Below are 16,422 nucleotides of genomic sequence, written 5' to 3' on the forward strand. Positions count from 1 at the left end.
AACTAGAAGGTTCCATAGCCAAGCCATTACCAGTTACCTACGTCAGCTAGTTCCTCCTTCTGTAGTGTGCTTTTATAAAGTGTTTAGTTTAATGAAATTGCTTAAGATATGAACAATTAAACTGTTTATTCAGTCATTCTTGCACTTTACAGCTGGAATTCTGGGAACTCAAAAATAACATCTTTGCCAGTGAGCTTCTTGTAGACACCAGAAAATGTTTCCACCTGGAAAGAAAAAGTCAAGTATAACAGCATTAGTTTACTTTCTATAAGTTTTCTAAAAGCTGCATGTTCTGCTGTATAGTTCAGACATAATTTTATATATTATGCTTCAAGTTGCACCCTGCATGGTTTCTCCTCAGTAATTGTCTAGAGACTGAGAAGTTATAGGAATATAAAGGATGCTGCCCTCATCAGCTCTAGAACCAGGGACAGGATTGCTCTTCAACACTGTGGAAGGGGATTGTACATCACTGCACTTAGGGCTATACTCCCATATACCAGTTGGACAGACTCACAAGTAACCTCAACGGATGACTACGTTGAAGATGACAGATTCATTCAGGAACTGATTCAGTCCAGCATTCAAAACTCATTTTATTCCAAGTTTAATTTGGCTAGTTTCTTAAGTTACTGCTAAGAAATCCTATATCAACAGGAAATGATAGGCTTCCCACCTCATTCTGAACAAGTTTATGTTATGTACCAGCACTAATGAAGCCACATTTTCTGAAAAATTAGACTAAGTGAAATACTAAATTGATGACAATTCTTCCATATTGAGATTACTTCCCAGAATTCTTTATTTGGGAGGTGATAATGTTCTGTAGAACATTAAGACTCAACCCATTAATCATATAGATTTGCCAGCAGAACAGACTCAAAGACTTTCAGAGCTATTCAATCCACAAGGCAGCTGAAGCGAAGTAACAGATATGTGGGGGCCCCTACCCCATGATGTAGCTGGTACATTGGCTTTGAAGATCAAGTGTTTCATTATAAATAAGAAACCCATCTTCTATCACTCATACTAAGAGGGAGCAAGTAGGAAAAAGGTCACCACAAATTAGTTAACCAAAAGCAGAGTGTAAAGCAGCCAAGTGCAGTCAAACTAAAGCTTGATTTCAAAACTTCTCTTTGCATCTCCTTAGTCCAAAATGTAATTAAAGATCAGGGCAGAGTTCTCACACTCTTGCCACTGCCAGTTTTGAGTTTTACACTCAACTATATGACTCATCACAATGCCTGTGTTACAGAGAAGAGTATAAAGTTAGTTCCTTACCTTGTGTTCAACATTATTCTGTTGTGCTTTGTCCAAATGGACCTTTATGAGTCTGCTGCCGTCTAGTTTCACGCGGATTCTCTTGCCCACAATTTCACTAGGGAAGACCAGATCTTCGAGAATGGCATCATGCACTGCAGTAAGTGTACGGCTGAAATACAATATTTTCATGAATTAAACCAGTGGTTTTCAAACTTTTGTACTGGTGATCCCTTTCACATAGCAAGCCTCTGAGTGCCACCCCCCTTATAAATTAAAAACGCTTTTTTATATATTTAACACCATTATAAATTCTGGATGCACAGCGGGGTTTGGGGTGGCTTGTGACCCCCCCAGGGGTCCCAACCCCCAGTTTGAGAACCCCTGAATTAAACCTTCAAGGGATTGGCAAGCTTAGTCCGATGACTATAAAACATACTTCCCCTATAATCTGCCAGAGAGATACTACCATAATTCTTGGGACAAAGGAATGTATGGGCTGGTAAATAAACAGTAAACATGAATTCCATACTCCACCATATCAAAAAGTTAGTTGTGACCACGCCACAATTCATCTCAGCAGCTATTCCAGGAGCCAGGGACATGGCAGTACAAAATAAAACTGAGCAGTTTGTAGTGAAAGCGATATTTGAGACTACACTATTTCTATCAATGCTTCACTATTCAGTGTAAGCAAGTTGTATTTACACAAGTTAATAGGCCACCTGTAAGTGTAATACTTCCTCAAATGAAGAATTTGAGGAATACTACTTTTAAGAGTTCAGAGTGGTAGCCGTGTTAGTCTGTATCAGCAGAAAGAATGAGGAGTACTTGTGGCACCTTGGAGACTAACAATTTTATTGGAGCATAAGCTTTCGTGGGCTACAGCTCACTTCATCAGATGCATGCAGTGGAAAATACAGTAGGTAAGATTATATATATACACAACACACACACTGAAAAAAAATGGGGGTTGCCATACCAACTCTTAAGAGTTAGTATGGTAACCCCCATTTTTTCATGTTCTCTGTGTGTATATATATATATATATATATATGACACACACACACCTTCCTACTGTATTTTCCACTGCATGCATCTGATGAAGTGGGCTTTAGCCCACAAAAGCTAACGCTCAAATAAATTTGTTCGTCTCTAAGGTGCCACAAGTACTCCTCGTTCTTTCTACCTTTAAGAGTGTATTTACTGCATTAGGTTAGGATGTATCAACCTGACATTTCAGCAAAAATATTTGGTTATTCCCCTCCAATGCCCCACTTCTTGCAGTGTTAGAGATGATTCTGTAATGGAACACAGACTCTCATCTAGCAGGTTCCGTAGAACAGTGTTTGCAATTTAAAGGGAATTATAATGCAAGTTTCCCCCCATACAGCCCTATTGCTGCAGGGTCAGATAGAGTTTTCTACATCTTAGACCACAAAAATTCCTGGAAGTGCCCTATGAAGTTCTTTGAATGCCAATTTACATATGTTCCAAAAAAAAAAAAAAAACCCACAGTATTAAATATTATCTTTGACATTACAATTACAGTGAAATTGATTGTATCCCAGAATGAAACCAACACCAAGTGCAAATCACTCAGTGAATGTAGATAGTAGTCAACAATTTCATTCAGACCAACTAGTTAGAGAAAAATGTTTAACAGAAGCAAACTGTTGCTTAAATTTGAACTTATAGTACCAAGGACACATTTTTCCTTTAGAATTTAGCTCTACCCCAAGTCAGAATAAAAAATAATAATAAAAAAATTACCTCCTAGATCACAGCTTCCCATGCAAGCCCAGCCTCCTTCCCCACCCACTCAGGTAGCAAACAAACTACAAAAGTGAGTCTATCCAAAAATTACACAAATAAAAATCAAATCTCTTGGGGCAAAACGTAAGGGTATGTTATATGTATATCCATCAGCACACACACTGTGAATCACCATTCAAATTTTATAATTTTACCTTGCCTAATTAACGCTAACATGCAGTGTTCCCTCTAATTTTTTACATCCATGTGCGGAATGAATTTTGTTATGTGCACCAATACGGAGGTGATGTGTGGCAGGGGTGGGGCTGAGGGGTTCAGAGAGTGTGGGACGGGCTCAGGGCTGGGGAGTGAGGGCTCTGGCTGGGGTGCAGGTTGCCCCAGGGAGAGAAAGGACTTCCCCAAGCCCTCTCTCATGGCCGCGGCCTGGGGAGAGACGCCTCTTCCTGCCTGCACAGCCCTTGATAGCCTACTGCACAACCACACAGCTTAGAGAGAATTTAGCTAGAACGTAATTCCTGGACTGAATTCTCTGCAGTACAGATGAAGAGTTAGCGTCCATTCCCTAGATGTTCATCTGTTCCAAGGCTAGCATTACAACAGACGAACAAGTTATTGGGAGGAGAGAGGGGAACCCAACCCAATCCACTTCAGTTACTCAGTTTACATACATTGCTTCATTGTTTTGCAAGATGCCCACAATCTTAAGACAGTGGCTGGGCAGACCAGAAAAAGAGAAGTCAGTTATTTGTAATTGCTGCTAGCAAACAGGAAAAAGAAGAGTGCTGGATGTAGATGGAAAGATTAGGAAAACGTGTTCTACATTTGGAACGTACTGCCAGTTTCCATGCAAGGCCAGAAATCAGGCAAATCAAGAAATACACCAAAAATCTCAGAATTGACAACTAAGTCAATGTTGTAGAACAGGGGTTGGCAACCTTTCAGAAGTGGCATGCCGAGTCTTCATTTATTCACTTTATTTTAAGATTTTGCGTGCCAATACTATATTTTAATGTTTTTTAGAAGGTCTCTCTATATTATATAACTAAACTATTGTCGTATGTAAACAAGGTTTTCAAAATGTTTAAGCAGCTTTATTTAAAATTAAATTAAAATGGTGATCTTACACCACCAGCCCGCTGCCAGTCTGGGGTTCTGCTCACCTAGGCCGGCAGTGGGCTGAGCGGGGCCTGCGGACGGGACCCCGGCTGGCAAGGGGCCGGCAGCCAGAACCCCAGACTGGCAGTGGGCTGAACAGGACCAGTGGCCGGGACACCAGACCAGCAATGGGCTGAGCAGCTCAGCCCGCTGCCGCTCAACCCACTGCTCGTTTGGGGTCCCAGCCCTGTCCGCATAGAGTAGGTACCTACCTTCTCCCTGGTTCTACCATTCTCTTCCTCTCGCTGCACTGAGATGAGGGTGGGAGTGCGCTGAGAACAGGGCTGGGGGTGAAGGAGCAGGCTGGGGGTTGGGATGCAGGGTCTGGCCAGGAGCTAGAATGAGGGAGGGGGCTCAGGGTTGGGGCAGGAGGTTTGGGTGTGGAGCGCTTACCTGGGCAGCTCCCATTTGGTGCAAGGGGTGCAGGTGGGAATGTGGGGGCGGGGGGGGTGCACGCGCACAGGAGCTCCCATTTGGTGCTCAGGGTGGGGATGTGGAAGGTGCAAGAGTCAGGGCATGGGGGAGCTGGGTATGTGTGGGGGGTGCCGGAGTCAGGGCTGTGGTGTGGGGAGGGTGGTGCAGGGGCGAGGGTAGAGGGCTGGGCGTGTGTGAGGAGGGTTCAGAAGTCAGGGCAGAGGACTGGGGAGCGTGGGCTGGGTTTGTGGAGGTGCTCCCAGCTCCCTGCCCTGACCAGGGGGCTGGAGGGGATATGCTTTTCCCTCTCCTCCTCCATAGCAAGGGCTGACCAGCTGCAGGGAGGGAGAGAAGGAGGAGCAGGAACCCAGCATGCTGGGGGGGGGAGGGGGGAAGAGGTTGGGGGAGGGGGAAGCTTGCTGGCCCTGCAAGGAGAGAGCGGTGGGCGGAGAAGAGCAGGCCAGGCCAGATTTTTAATGGCATGTTGCTGTCTGCCGGGGTCCCCGGCAGACAGTGTGCCATTAAAAATTGGCTTGCATGCCATAGGTTGCTGACCCCCGTTGTACAACACAGTCCTCACTGCTATCCCACAGCCATTCTAGAACTGCAAGATTAGAAAGTGACAGTAATAAGTTTTTGAAACACACTGAGGGATTGATTTTGAAGAGAAGTGATCTGAATATTGAAGATGCAAGGAAGTTCGGGGTGGTAAAGGGCACTATTCGTACCTTAAACTTTACATGCTGAAAGGAAGAGTCTTTGCAGAGCCAGTGTCCCAGAATATTTGTCTTGTCATCTTTCTCAGATCCTTTACGTATGATCAAAATGGCTGTCATGCAAGTCATATAAGAGGAATGGCACACATTTCAGCAGCGTAACATTTACTTACCTCCTGGGACGCTTTTGCTTGTTTTTTGTACGGCTTTTCCTTGTTGGTTTGGGCAAAATCCTTCTCTGTGAAAGAAGGTGATATCAAGCCTCATGAAACATTTAGTCAACATCCTCAGAATCAGAGATGTTCAGATTTGAAGTCATAAATATGACTTTCTTTCAAGGGTTACCATTCTCCTGCAGAAGTCCCACAATTGTTTCCACACAGCATCAAGGAATGCTCAGGAAATACCCAAAACCACATTCCAATTGTAGAAGTTGAGCTTTATGATAAAGTCAGTTTCTGTAGTGCATTGCTGCAACCTCTGACAAATTCTCATGCCAAGTATGTTCAGTGGGAAGAAGGAAAGGTTTGGGGAGAACAGTTTGTATTTAACAAAGCTAATAGCCAAGATAATCTGTTCACCCACATCAGGGGGTGGGGGAGCCTTTTCTAGAAATGGTTGCTAAAAAACACTGCAGAAGGTTTTGCCCACCACGATTTCCTGCTAGATTATTCTTGAGATTGTTATTCATCTGCTCCTGGTGTCAGTTCTTTGGACTCCTGTGCTATGTCTACATGAGGAAGTTGTAGAAGTTTGACTAAAGGGATATTTACACTGCATTTGTTAAACTTCTGCAGACTGTCCCCACATGGACACTTATTTTAGTTTAAAAGTGGGTTACTTTGGTTTAGCTTAAATGGATTCCTAAGTTAGAATGTCCACATAGAAGTCTACAACAGTTTAAAAATCAGCATAAAATATCTCTTTAGTTAAGCAAGTGCAACTCATCATAGGCAGCCTTATCTTATGTTGTGAGAAGATTCATTGTTTAACTAGGAAGGCAGGAGTTCTAGGGTTGGTCTTCACTATGGGGAGATCGATGCTGCTGTAATCAATTCAGCAGGGACTGATTTAGCAGCTATAGCGAAGATCCGCTAAATTGACAGCAGAGCGCTCTCTGGTCGAGCCCAGTACTCCAGCTCTCCAGGAAGAGTAAGGGAAGTCAACCGGAGAGTGTCTCCCATTGACGTAGCGCAGTGACACTGGGGCAAGCTGACCAAAGCTACGTTGATGGAGTATCATTCATGTAGCTGGAGTATCATAACTTAGGTCGACTTACCCCCACAGTGAAGACAAGCCCGCTGAGCCTTGGCTCCAATATGCAGTATCAGAACTGTCATGCTTGCTATCGCCAAGCCACTACCACTGAAGACAAATGTTCTAAAGTACCCAATGAACGGTAGTATGATTTGTTATATTCCTTTAAAACAAATTTGTCACCCTTTCTATATCATTAAAGATTTCAATAATTAACAATGTTATACATTTGTTATTGTGTTAAGACAAAGCTGGGTGTGAGCTATCGCATATGAGTATAAGACATCTGATGTTTAAACTTTGGGCTCTAGAGCCCAAAGTTTAAAGTGCAGGACTAGCAGAGACATTTCACTGTGCAGAATATACTCAGTCACATGAATTCAATTCAGGTATTTTGATCCTTTTAAACCACAATACAAAAAATGGATCTCTTCTTCCCTTCACAGGTGAAGTGCAGCCTTCATAACGATTAAAAAAAACACACATACATCCATTTAAAGTTATCCTCATGGTAATAAGAACTCCAGGGGCTTGTTCTCTTCCTAATGCTGGCTTCCCATCCATCTATTCCCATCTTAAAAAGCTTTTCTTGGCTTAAACTGAGGGGGATTGGGGGGGGGGGAAGGTTAAGATTAAAGGAAGTGAGATCTCACTAGCATTGCCCCTTCTTCCTTTCCACTTTAAAAGACAGCAAATAAAACTCACCCTCTCCCTACCATTTGTATTAAAGCTTACTTCTATTCTACTTTCACTGTAGAGTCTGCAAAAATACTATGCTTACATTTTTCCTGCTTAAGTTTCATTACTTCTAGGACTCTACTCCAGCTACATGTTATTTCTCCTTTTCAGAGTACGGTTCGGCCATCCTACATAGTTTTTCTCTAGTGCTTCTTAAAGCAAGCTGTTGAGACTTATGTGCAGCCACAGACTGACAGTGTCTAGAAAGGTATTCGATCTACAGCAAGAACAAACAAACCAACCACACATTCGATACATTTACCTTCCCAGCCCCAACAGGTTCAGGGAACCAATATGCCACATACAGAGTGATAAACCACAAAATAAACTATTTACCTGAGCAATGAACACCACATGCTTGCCGCTGAATTTTTTCTCCAGCTCACGAACTAATCGGACCTGGATCTTCTGGAAAGATTTCAGCTGAGGAACTGGTACAAAGATTATGATTGCTTTTCTACCACCCCCTACTTCAATTTCCTAAGATAGAAGACAAAATATACACTTAAGTTACCTTTGATTTTAAATCCCCTGAACACAGGTCAGCTTTGAAGTAACAGCAAGCACTTTACCAAATCCATTAAACATAATAATAATGGCAGTTTTCTCATCAAGCTTTGTTGCAATGTATTTTGTTACAATTGTAAATTGCTGTATGAAATGAATAGCCTTTTCACCCATTAGGCTAGTATCCCTACATGTTACAATTACAATTCAGATTCACTGACCCTTTCAAACAGGAGAATCTCACAAAAGCAGACATCAATACGTAGACTGAATGGGTCTCCAGTGCAACAGAATTGCATGGGGCTGGTATTGAGATCAAGTTTCAAATAAAATAATGTTGCCCATGGCGTACATGGAAGATAAAAATCAACACAAACAGGTCGATCGCTTAAACACCCTCCACTAACTGTCTTCCACGCAACATCTTCATACAAATAGTCAGGTAGCTTAGTCAGTTACATCTACTGATTTGCCAAGATCCACACTGCTATTTCAATAGTACTTTGTCTCCCTGCAAATAATTTTATAACCGTGGTAACATGATTGTGTCCTGCATGGTTTACCTCCCTAGTATGCGATCAAGTACTAGGAAGTTGATGCTTCCCTCACCAGCCTTACTGCTGGGCACAAGCTTATCCTCCAACATCACGGAATGGGACTCTAGGTCATTACTCTTCAGAGCAGGGGTGAGGAACCTACAGCCCGGGTGCTGGATTGAGCCCCCTGCCTAATTTCATCTGGAAATTTCTCCTGGAAGCGACTGGTATGTCCCTGCGGCCCCCAGGCACAGGTGCATTCAGGGAAGCTCTGTGCGTGTCCCAAGCTCCACCTCCGCAGCTCCCATTGGCTAGGAACTGCAGCCAATGGGAGCTGTGGACGCAGGAAGAGAACACTGCATAGAGCTGCCTCGCTGGGCCTCAGACTAGGGACATGCCAGTAGCTTCCCGGAGCAGCGCGGAGCCAGGGAGCCTGCCTTAGCCCCATCAACCAGGAGCCTCCTGAGGTAAGTGCCAGCCAGCCTGAGCCTGCACCCCACCTCCCTGCCCCAGCCTCTTCCCAGAGTCTGCATCCCACATTCCCACCCACAGCCCAACCCTCTGCTCCAGTCCTGAGCCCCCTTCTGCACTCCAAACCACTTGGCCCCAGCCTAGAGCCCCCTCCTATACCACAAACCCTTCATCCCCACCCCAGATCCCGCACCCCCTCCCATACCCTGAACCCCTCTTCTGGCCCCACCCCAGAGCCTAAGCCTCGAGTCTCTGCGCCCCACCCCTGTGCGTGGCCCACACTAATTTTTTTCTGCGGGTCAATTGCCCCTGATAGAAAAAAGGTTCCCCACCTCTGTCTTAGAGCTATGCTCCAAAAAACCACTTGGGTAGAGCCCTCTGAGACCCACCTCACTGGAGGCCCATGTTGGATTTACTAAAATGCATTGTGTCCCTCACTGTTTCAAAATCTGTTCAACAACAGCCCTTCTTATCTCATTAGGAACAGCCCTCTTGGCACAAGTACTGCACTTCCCAAGAGCATGCTTCTTGAGACAGATTCAGGCCCCATTAGAAGTCAGTGTGCACACCCCAGCCACTTGCCTAAAGTCCACAATTCAGTTTGCATCTTCAGATTTGTTTACTGAATTCCAGTCAATATACCTGTATAGACCCCAACAAGTTTGCACAGGTACCATTAGGGACAAAAGAACCTGCATAAGTTTTATTACTGCTTATGTACAAAGATCACTTTGAATTTTAGGTTTGCTGTGCAGGGCTGGCAGAAGAATTTGTAATTTGAACAAATTTTGTTCTGAAGTATTTTTCGTTTTAAATATAGAGCTCATGCCATTTTTACAATCACATCCTAGACTAAAACTAAACTCTGAAGAGCTGACACTTACTCTGTGACTATGTGAGACTGGTATCTTGATCTACTCCCATTTTATATAGGCCAAGTTAGTGTTTGTTTTTTTTTTTTTTATAATGACATGAATATTATGAGACATATGTTAGACACCCCAGAGCTGTTCTTTAAAAACAGAACAATTCTAGTCTGCATTTCATTGATGAAGATTCTGCAATTGCAACTTCAGGGTTAGTAAAGCAAGCAAGAAGTCATTTGGATTTTCAGATCCAGTCCTGCAAACTTGGTCTGGGAAGTTAGAAATAGGTTTTATACTTGTTAAATTTGATCAGTTTATCTGAAGTCAGAATTGTGGAAGCTCTAATGGCATTTTTTACAGTCACTTTTAAGACTAGAACTGTATTTTAAATAAAAAATAAAATTGGCAGTCAGCTCCAATAAGCAGGGTTACAAAGCTTGATGTCTGCCTCCTCCCATTAAGTCACAACAGTATCCAGCAAGACAATCCCATGAAATCTTGCATTCATCTTTAATTCAAACTTTTTGACCACTTGTCACATGGCATATTAATATCCATTTAAGGTAGATACCAACATACAGAATTGTCAGTTGGCAACAGTCAGTCACCTTTTTTGGATGAGGTGCACGTTTTTTGAAACCTACCTTAGCTGCTGTGATGTTCAACTCTCTCAGCTGAGCTTTTAAGTCAGAGTTCATCTCCAACTCCAGGAGAGCCTACAGAGAAGAATTAGAGAGAACAATTTTGATTACTGTCAGTTTTAAGTTACATCCTTTTACTTTCTGATGCATTTGTGTACATGCACTAGTTTGCTAAACACTAATCAATCATCTGCTATAAACGGTCTGTATATATTTGTTTCCAAGCATAAACTGAACCATGGGGTCAAGAACACACACCCTAACCCTCACCACCCAAAATGCATACATCATTCACTGCAAAAAGAAAAGGAGTACTTGTGGCACCTTAGAGACTAACCAATTTATTTGAGCATGAGCTTTCGTGAGCTACAGCTCACTTCATCAGATGCATACCGTGGAAACTGCAGCAGACTTTATATACACACAGAGAATATGAAACAATACCTCCTCCCACCCCACTGTCCTGCTGGTAATAGCTTATCTAAAGTGATCATCAAGTTGGGCCATTTCCAGCACAAATCCAGGTTTTCTCACCCTCCACACACAAATTCACTCTCCTGCTGGTAATAGCCCATTCACTGCATGACTGACTAGTTCTTACACTTCCCTCTGAAGCATAAGGTATTTGCTACCATCAGAAGCAGAATATGAAGCAAAAATCTGCAATTCCTATATTCCTTAGGAAACTGAGACTTATTCAGGCAGTTTAACTTCAGTTTTGAATCAAGCTAGGATTATACCTGTGCTTTCATTAGTTCAAGTTATTAGGGGATAGTGGAGTTAAACTAACATACCTGGGAAATACCAGACTCGAATTCATCTGGCTTCTCACCATTGGGCTTCACAATCTTCGCGCTAGAACTGAACATGGCCTTTCTACAACCCAAAGAACAGAAACATCTCAGTTGTCAGCAGACACATGACTACTAGCCACAATGCACAGCCAAGGGCTTTCTGTTAGTTGGACACAGCAAAGATTTAGGCCCTTCATCCGTCTCACTAGGCAAATCATCTTTGTGTCAGCCCTGAGAGGAGAGGTGAGACGCTTCACAAGCCGCGCACAGTTCAAAGCGGTCACATGGGGAAAAGCGAGCAGTGGAGTCCCAGAAGTCAGACGTCTCTGGGATCAGGCTCCTGACAGAAGCCACGCCACGCTGCAGAAGCCACGGCCTCTTCGAGCGGGGCGGGTCGGAGGGCTGCTCCCTTCCCCCCGCTGCCAGAGCCCGGCAGGAGCCCACACGCTGAGCCCATCATTTACTGGGGCGGCCTCTGTACGGAGAAGCCGTAGGGATCCCGGGCCTGGTCAGAGGCCACGGGGCCCCGGCTCAGAAGCCCCACAGCCGCGACCCCCGAGCCCGGACGGAGGCCCCAGCTCTGCCCGGAGGAGACAGGCTCCGCGGGGCCGGGTGCCCCCTGGCTCCAGGCGGGGTGCGCCGGGTTCCTGAGCGGCCATCGGGCCGCGGGAGGCCGCTAATCGGATGCATCCCCAACCGACCCCTCCGGGCCGAGGGGCTGGTGCCCGCTCGGCGCGGTATTGCGGGGACAGCGGCTAAAACGCGATTCCGCGTCGGCGGCCCTAGCACCTACCTCTCACAGCGCCGGCCTAGGAAGAGGGAGAGCTCTCGCGAGAACCGCTCAGGTCCCTGCCCGGGAAGGACTCGCCCCGCCCACACAGACCTGAAGCCAAACCCGGAAGAGGGGCAGTCCGACCTATAGCGTCCCGAGCCACTTCCGCCAGAGTGAAGCCGAACAGGGGGATTCAGCTATTGGCATGGGCGCTGACTAGTGTTGTCCTAGCCGGCTCAGGCGAGCGTGGCTCTAGGATGAAGCCGTGGAAAAGAGGATGCAGGATAACGCATGCGCAGTCGCCTTCCCATAGCACTATAGTGGCACGGGGCGCATGTGTGCGGTTCAGAGTAGCACCTCTTAATGTTACCAAGTTAAGGGGTGTGTGGAAGATGGGTGGAAGGCTCCTCTTTTCTGTCTGCAGGTGGCCATGTGGAGCTGCCAGGGCCGGGCCATTCTTGTGCTATGTTCTTTTTCTGGCCCTTCAGCAGATTTAAGTTTCTTCTATAATTTTATGTTAATTCAAGCCCGTTTTATGCTCCTAGTCTACAGTGTTCTCTGTTACAGCTGTTCCACTGTGAATAAACTGTATATGAAGTTATTGGAGCAGGGAAACTGAATCCTGGGTCTCCCACCTCCCAGATGAGTGCTTTATCCATGAAGCTACAGAGTTGCTCTTTCATCCAGTGACTTAATTTAATCCACAGTGGAACAACTTCAAGAGGAGAGACTAAAGGACCCCCACCGCAACAAAATAACCCATAGCTCAATGGTTAGAGCATTGAGATGTTGGAAAGTGTGATGGTACCCATGGTTGTGTGGCACTTCCTTACTATCTGCTTTCAGCCTTCCTTGTCTGTGCCTACTGTGGGTCAGTTCCCCCTTGCCTTCCAAGCCTCCAGAAGTCAGCCCTAGCTCTCTACAGATTAACAATAGGTGCACACCAAACCCTGAGCCATAGATGCTGAAACTAGGAGTGGAGGGGTGGTGGCACACCCCCCAGCTTGAAGTGGTTTACATCACATACAGGGTTTAAAGTTTGGGTCAATGGCTCTCAGCAGTCCCATTACAAAAGTTGTTCCAGCAGCCCTACTCGGAGTACTCTGAGCATCCATCTAAACTATACAAAACCAGTTCCACTAGACACTCACAGATCTGCTACTCCCAAAGGAACAGTACACCTCAAGATCATCGTTCCTCTCCATACACAGCGCTTAAACATACTTCTTGTTTTTATTATAAACATATCTAATAGATTCAAGAAGCAGCATATTGATGGAAGTATTGAAAACTAACTACATATAAAATAAAATTATAATATGCATTCTAGAACTTAGTATTGCTCACTAACGCCTTTCAGCCAGGTAGGCTGTGATCTCTTTATCATCATGAAACAAGCCATTCTCTCAGCCTGTCCCCTCAGTAAAGGATGCAGAGTATAGCCCGTACCTACAGTTATAGTCCAAAAATCCATTGTCTTATCTTATAAAGAGGGCTCCTTCCTCCTGGTTTAATTCTTCTGTAAGAACTTCCAGAAAGGGAATTTACAATACCTTCATCAGCATTAGGCTCAGACTGTAAATGGCTGTCTATTGTGAACCATACAATACTCAATTTCCATGTAGTCAGACAAATAGATAAACATCTCTTGCCTGAAAGAAGGCTGTTTCTCATCTTTTGATGACCAGCCCCATCACAGACCTTAATAACATTTCACATAACTCCTTATATATTATCTATCCATACATTTTGCAAGTATTAGCCTATATCTTACTGATCATCCTTTCAGTAGACATCTTTCATGAAGTTCTTTGGCTAACTATGTAGATGATCCCTGTAACCCTTATGCACCCCTGTGCCCTCTGCCAGTTGACACTAAGAAGTCCCTGGGTTACAGGTCCCCGTTCAAATCCTCTCCCTCTCTCTGGGGACTTGAACCAGAGGTCTTCCACATCCCAGCCAAGTATACTAGCCATTGAGCTGAAAGTTAAAAGGAAAGGTCTCCCCATTCTGCATATATTCATCTATAAGTGAGCTTGGGGCCCCAGCAGTGAGTTAGGTGGAAGACTGCCTATCTTCCCACGGTTCATGTAACGCTCTGAAGCTTGGACACCTAGATCCCTGTTGTGGTGCTCCAGTGCGCATACTCAGAAGAAGAAACACAGGCACCTAGGGAACTTGTACTGCAAAAGTTTAGGTGCTGAGTGAATTTAGACACCTACAGGGTTTGATGGCAGCTGAGTGGGGGCTTTGTGAATGCCAGTGGGGCCTGGTTCTAGGACTTAAGTGCCTAAAGTGGCAGTTAGACACCTAAATCCTTTTGTGAATCGAGCCCTTAGTCCTCACAACAGAAATGGGATATTTGAATACCTCATTTTACAGGAGGAAAACAGAGAACGAACAAGGAAGTCAAGTGACTTCTCAAAGTCACAATAAGTCAATTATAGAAACTTGAGTATAACTCCGCTATTTCTAGTTCCCCAGTCCTATGATTATTCCTCTAAGCAAACTAATGCTTCTTTGGTATTAAGAGCTCCTAGAATAGCTCTCCATGATCATATAGTAGTACAATTTTCCATGCAAGAAACAGAGCCCACCAGTATGAAGGCATATACATATTTTTTTAAAGAAAAGACTAAGTGGTAGCAATTGCACCCATGACGTGTATTAGTTGTCAAATTGAAAATTCAAAACCAGAAAGCCTTTTCTTTTAGAAGATCTCTGAGCAAGGTGTCCCCAGAAGCAGGTAAATATGGTGGCTTCTTTTCCTCAGTTTTTGACTATTTCAGTAATGATATAACACTTGTAATCATAGTAACTAAATGTATACCTGCATAGTTACTCTGCAATACACCAAGTGACAGTCCTGAGGTTGTAAGAGACTATTTAATTCCTGAATAGCTTAAAATAAGATGCATTTAGTTTCTTGAAGACTTTATTAAGGGGATATTTTTACCCATCCTAGGGAACAAATTTTAAGTTCAGTTTAAACATGTTCCAAGCCAATGCATTATCTAACACAGATTATCCTCCCTGCCCCCCTCTCACCCATCAACTCTGACCAACCAAATGTTGTCAGTAATAATTTTAGCTAAACAGAATTTACAATAAATTTTAGTATGGATCTGTATGACCGGGGGAGGGAAGCCCCTAAAAGGGCAGAAACTCAAGACTAGGAGTACTTGTGGCAACTTAGAGACTAACAAATTTATTCACTATTTTTTTCTGCCTATTTCTCCTTCTTTTTGCTTGCATCATTCCCTCAGCCATATGAAAACCTTATTCTTTCTCCAGACTTCAAGTAAAAGAAAAACCATAAATAAAATTTCATTAAAATTAAATAGACAGAACTGAAGGGATAGCCTATATGTTTGAGTTTAAGAAAGGAAAAGATTTTGAAAACTTACCTAGTGTAAAATCAAGGCCAAACTAAACCCAATAGTGCAGTTTAAAGAGAATTTGAATGAAAGGGGTAGTAAAACATGGCTGAATTTATAGCAGAGAGTTCTGCAGTCACAGTGCCCCCACAGGAAACTTAACTCTTTAATGTGCTGGTTTTCTCTCATTACCACTTTTTATATACTGACTTTGGCCCTGATCCTGCAAAGACATACACATGCGCTTGTCTTGATTTTAGCCCTGTGACTATCCTCATTAACTTCACATGTGCTTAAACCTTTGCAGAGTCAGGTCCTTGTGGGTATGAGTGAGAGAAATATTGTATCTGTTAGTATAGCAGCTTCTGAAGAAACAGGGTAACTTTTGTGTGTCTGTGTGCAAATTTTAGTTTAAATTTTCCCTGTTTTTATATTAAAATAACTTTTAGATTAAAACATTTCTGACCAGTTCTACTACTAGTGGATGGCCTACTGAGCAAATACATTAGCAGCTACTGCTACTACAAAAAAAAGTTCTCCTTTAGTTCAAGTAATAGAAGCCTGAGCGTAGAGGGCTTAAGCATCAGAGGTTTAGTCCTTTCTCTGCAGGGGACATGTGATATATATATATATATATATAGTAATTATGTCTGTTTTATGCAGCATATGGATTAATTATAGATTGCTGCCCGATCGCTGAACTCTTGTGAATCACAGAAGCTCAGGCTTTATCTAACCAAGGAGAGGCTTTGGCCTTGATCCTGCAATGAGATCTGTGCAGTGTACTGTTGTAGACATCTGGAGCCCCACTGAAGTCAGTAGAGATCATGCCTTTGTGTGAATGAGAGAGCATGTGATGTTGCAATCTAGCGACTGGCCCACAGAGAGGATAAATAACTTGCTACTACTATCACCAGATAAAGAAATTCTCTTTTGGATCAACTAATAGCAGCCTGTGTTTCTGAAGCTGTATTTCAGGGGATTCTAGACCCCAGTCCCTATGTGTGTGTCTTATTTGATTGGTTTCAGAGTAACAGCCGTGTTAGTCTGTATTCGCAAAAAGAAAAGGAGTACTTGTGGCACCTTAGAGACTAACCAATTTATCTGAGCATAAGCTTTCGTGAGCTACAGCTCACTTCATC

The 16,422-nt window shown here is 43.8% G+C and overlaps 1 protein-coding gene and 1 non-coding gene across 2 annotated transcripts; both read right to left on the reverse strand.

Moving 5' to 3' along the window:
• Positions 1-107: 107 nt before the first annotated feature.
• On the reverse strand, positions 108-11,993 carry RPS7 (ribosomal protein S7). Its single transcript, XM_077812569.1, has 7 exons — positions 11,925-11,993; positions 11,132-11,213; positions 10,341-10,412; positions 7,653-7,796; positions 5,495-5,559; positions 1,282-1,432; positions 108-224 (listed from the first exon to the last, which is right to left on the reverse strand). Exons 2-7 carry the CDS (start codon positions 11,204-11,206, stop codon positions 147-149), a joined length of 585 nt encoding a protein of 194 aa, XP_077668695.1. The 5' UTR covers positions 11,207-11,213; positions 11,925-11,993; the 3' UTR covers positions 108-146.
• Positions 334-545, reverse strand: LOC144263337 (small nucleolar RNA SNORA73 family). The gene has a single exon (XR_013345801.1). It is a non-coding gene; the product is annotated as a small nucleolar RNA SNORA73 family (small nucleolar RNA).
• Positions 11,994-16,422: the final 4,429 nt, after the last annotated feature.

This window comes from Eretmochelys imbricata, chromosome 3 (assembly GCF_965152235.1).
Source record: "Eretmochelys imbricata isolate rEreImb1 chromosome 3, rEreImb1.hap1, whole genome shotgun sequence".
Taxonomy (NCBI): domain Eukaryota; kingdom Metazoa; phylum Chordata; order Testudines; family Cheloniidae; genus Eretmochelys; species Eretmochelys imbricata.

Coding starts and splice junctions, on each gene's coding strand:
- RPS7 (XM_077812569.1), bottom strand. CDS start 11,206: ATGTTCAGTTCTAGCGCGAAGATTGTGAAGCCCAATGGTGAGAAGCCA. Junction 5,560..7,652: donor ATGTGGTGTTCATTGCTCAG/GTAAATAGTTTA, acceptor CTTCTTTCACAG/AGAAGGATTTTGCCCAAACC. Junction 1,433..5,494: donor AAGCAAAAGCGTCCCAGGAG/GTAAGTAAATGT, acceptor ATTGTATTTCAG/CCGTACACTTACTGCAGTGC.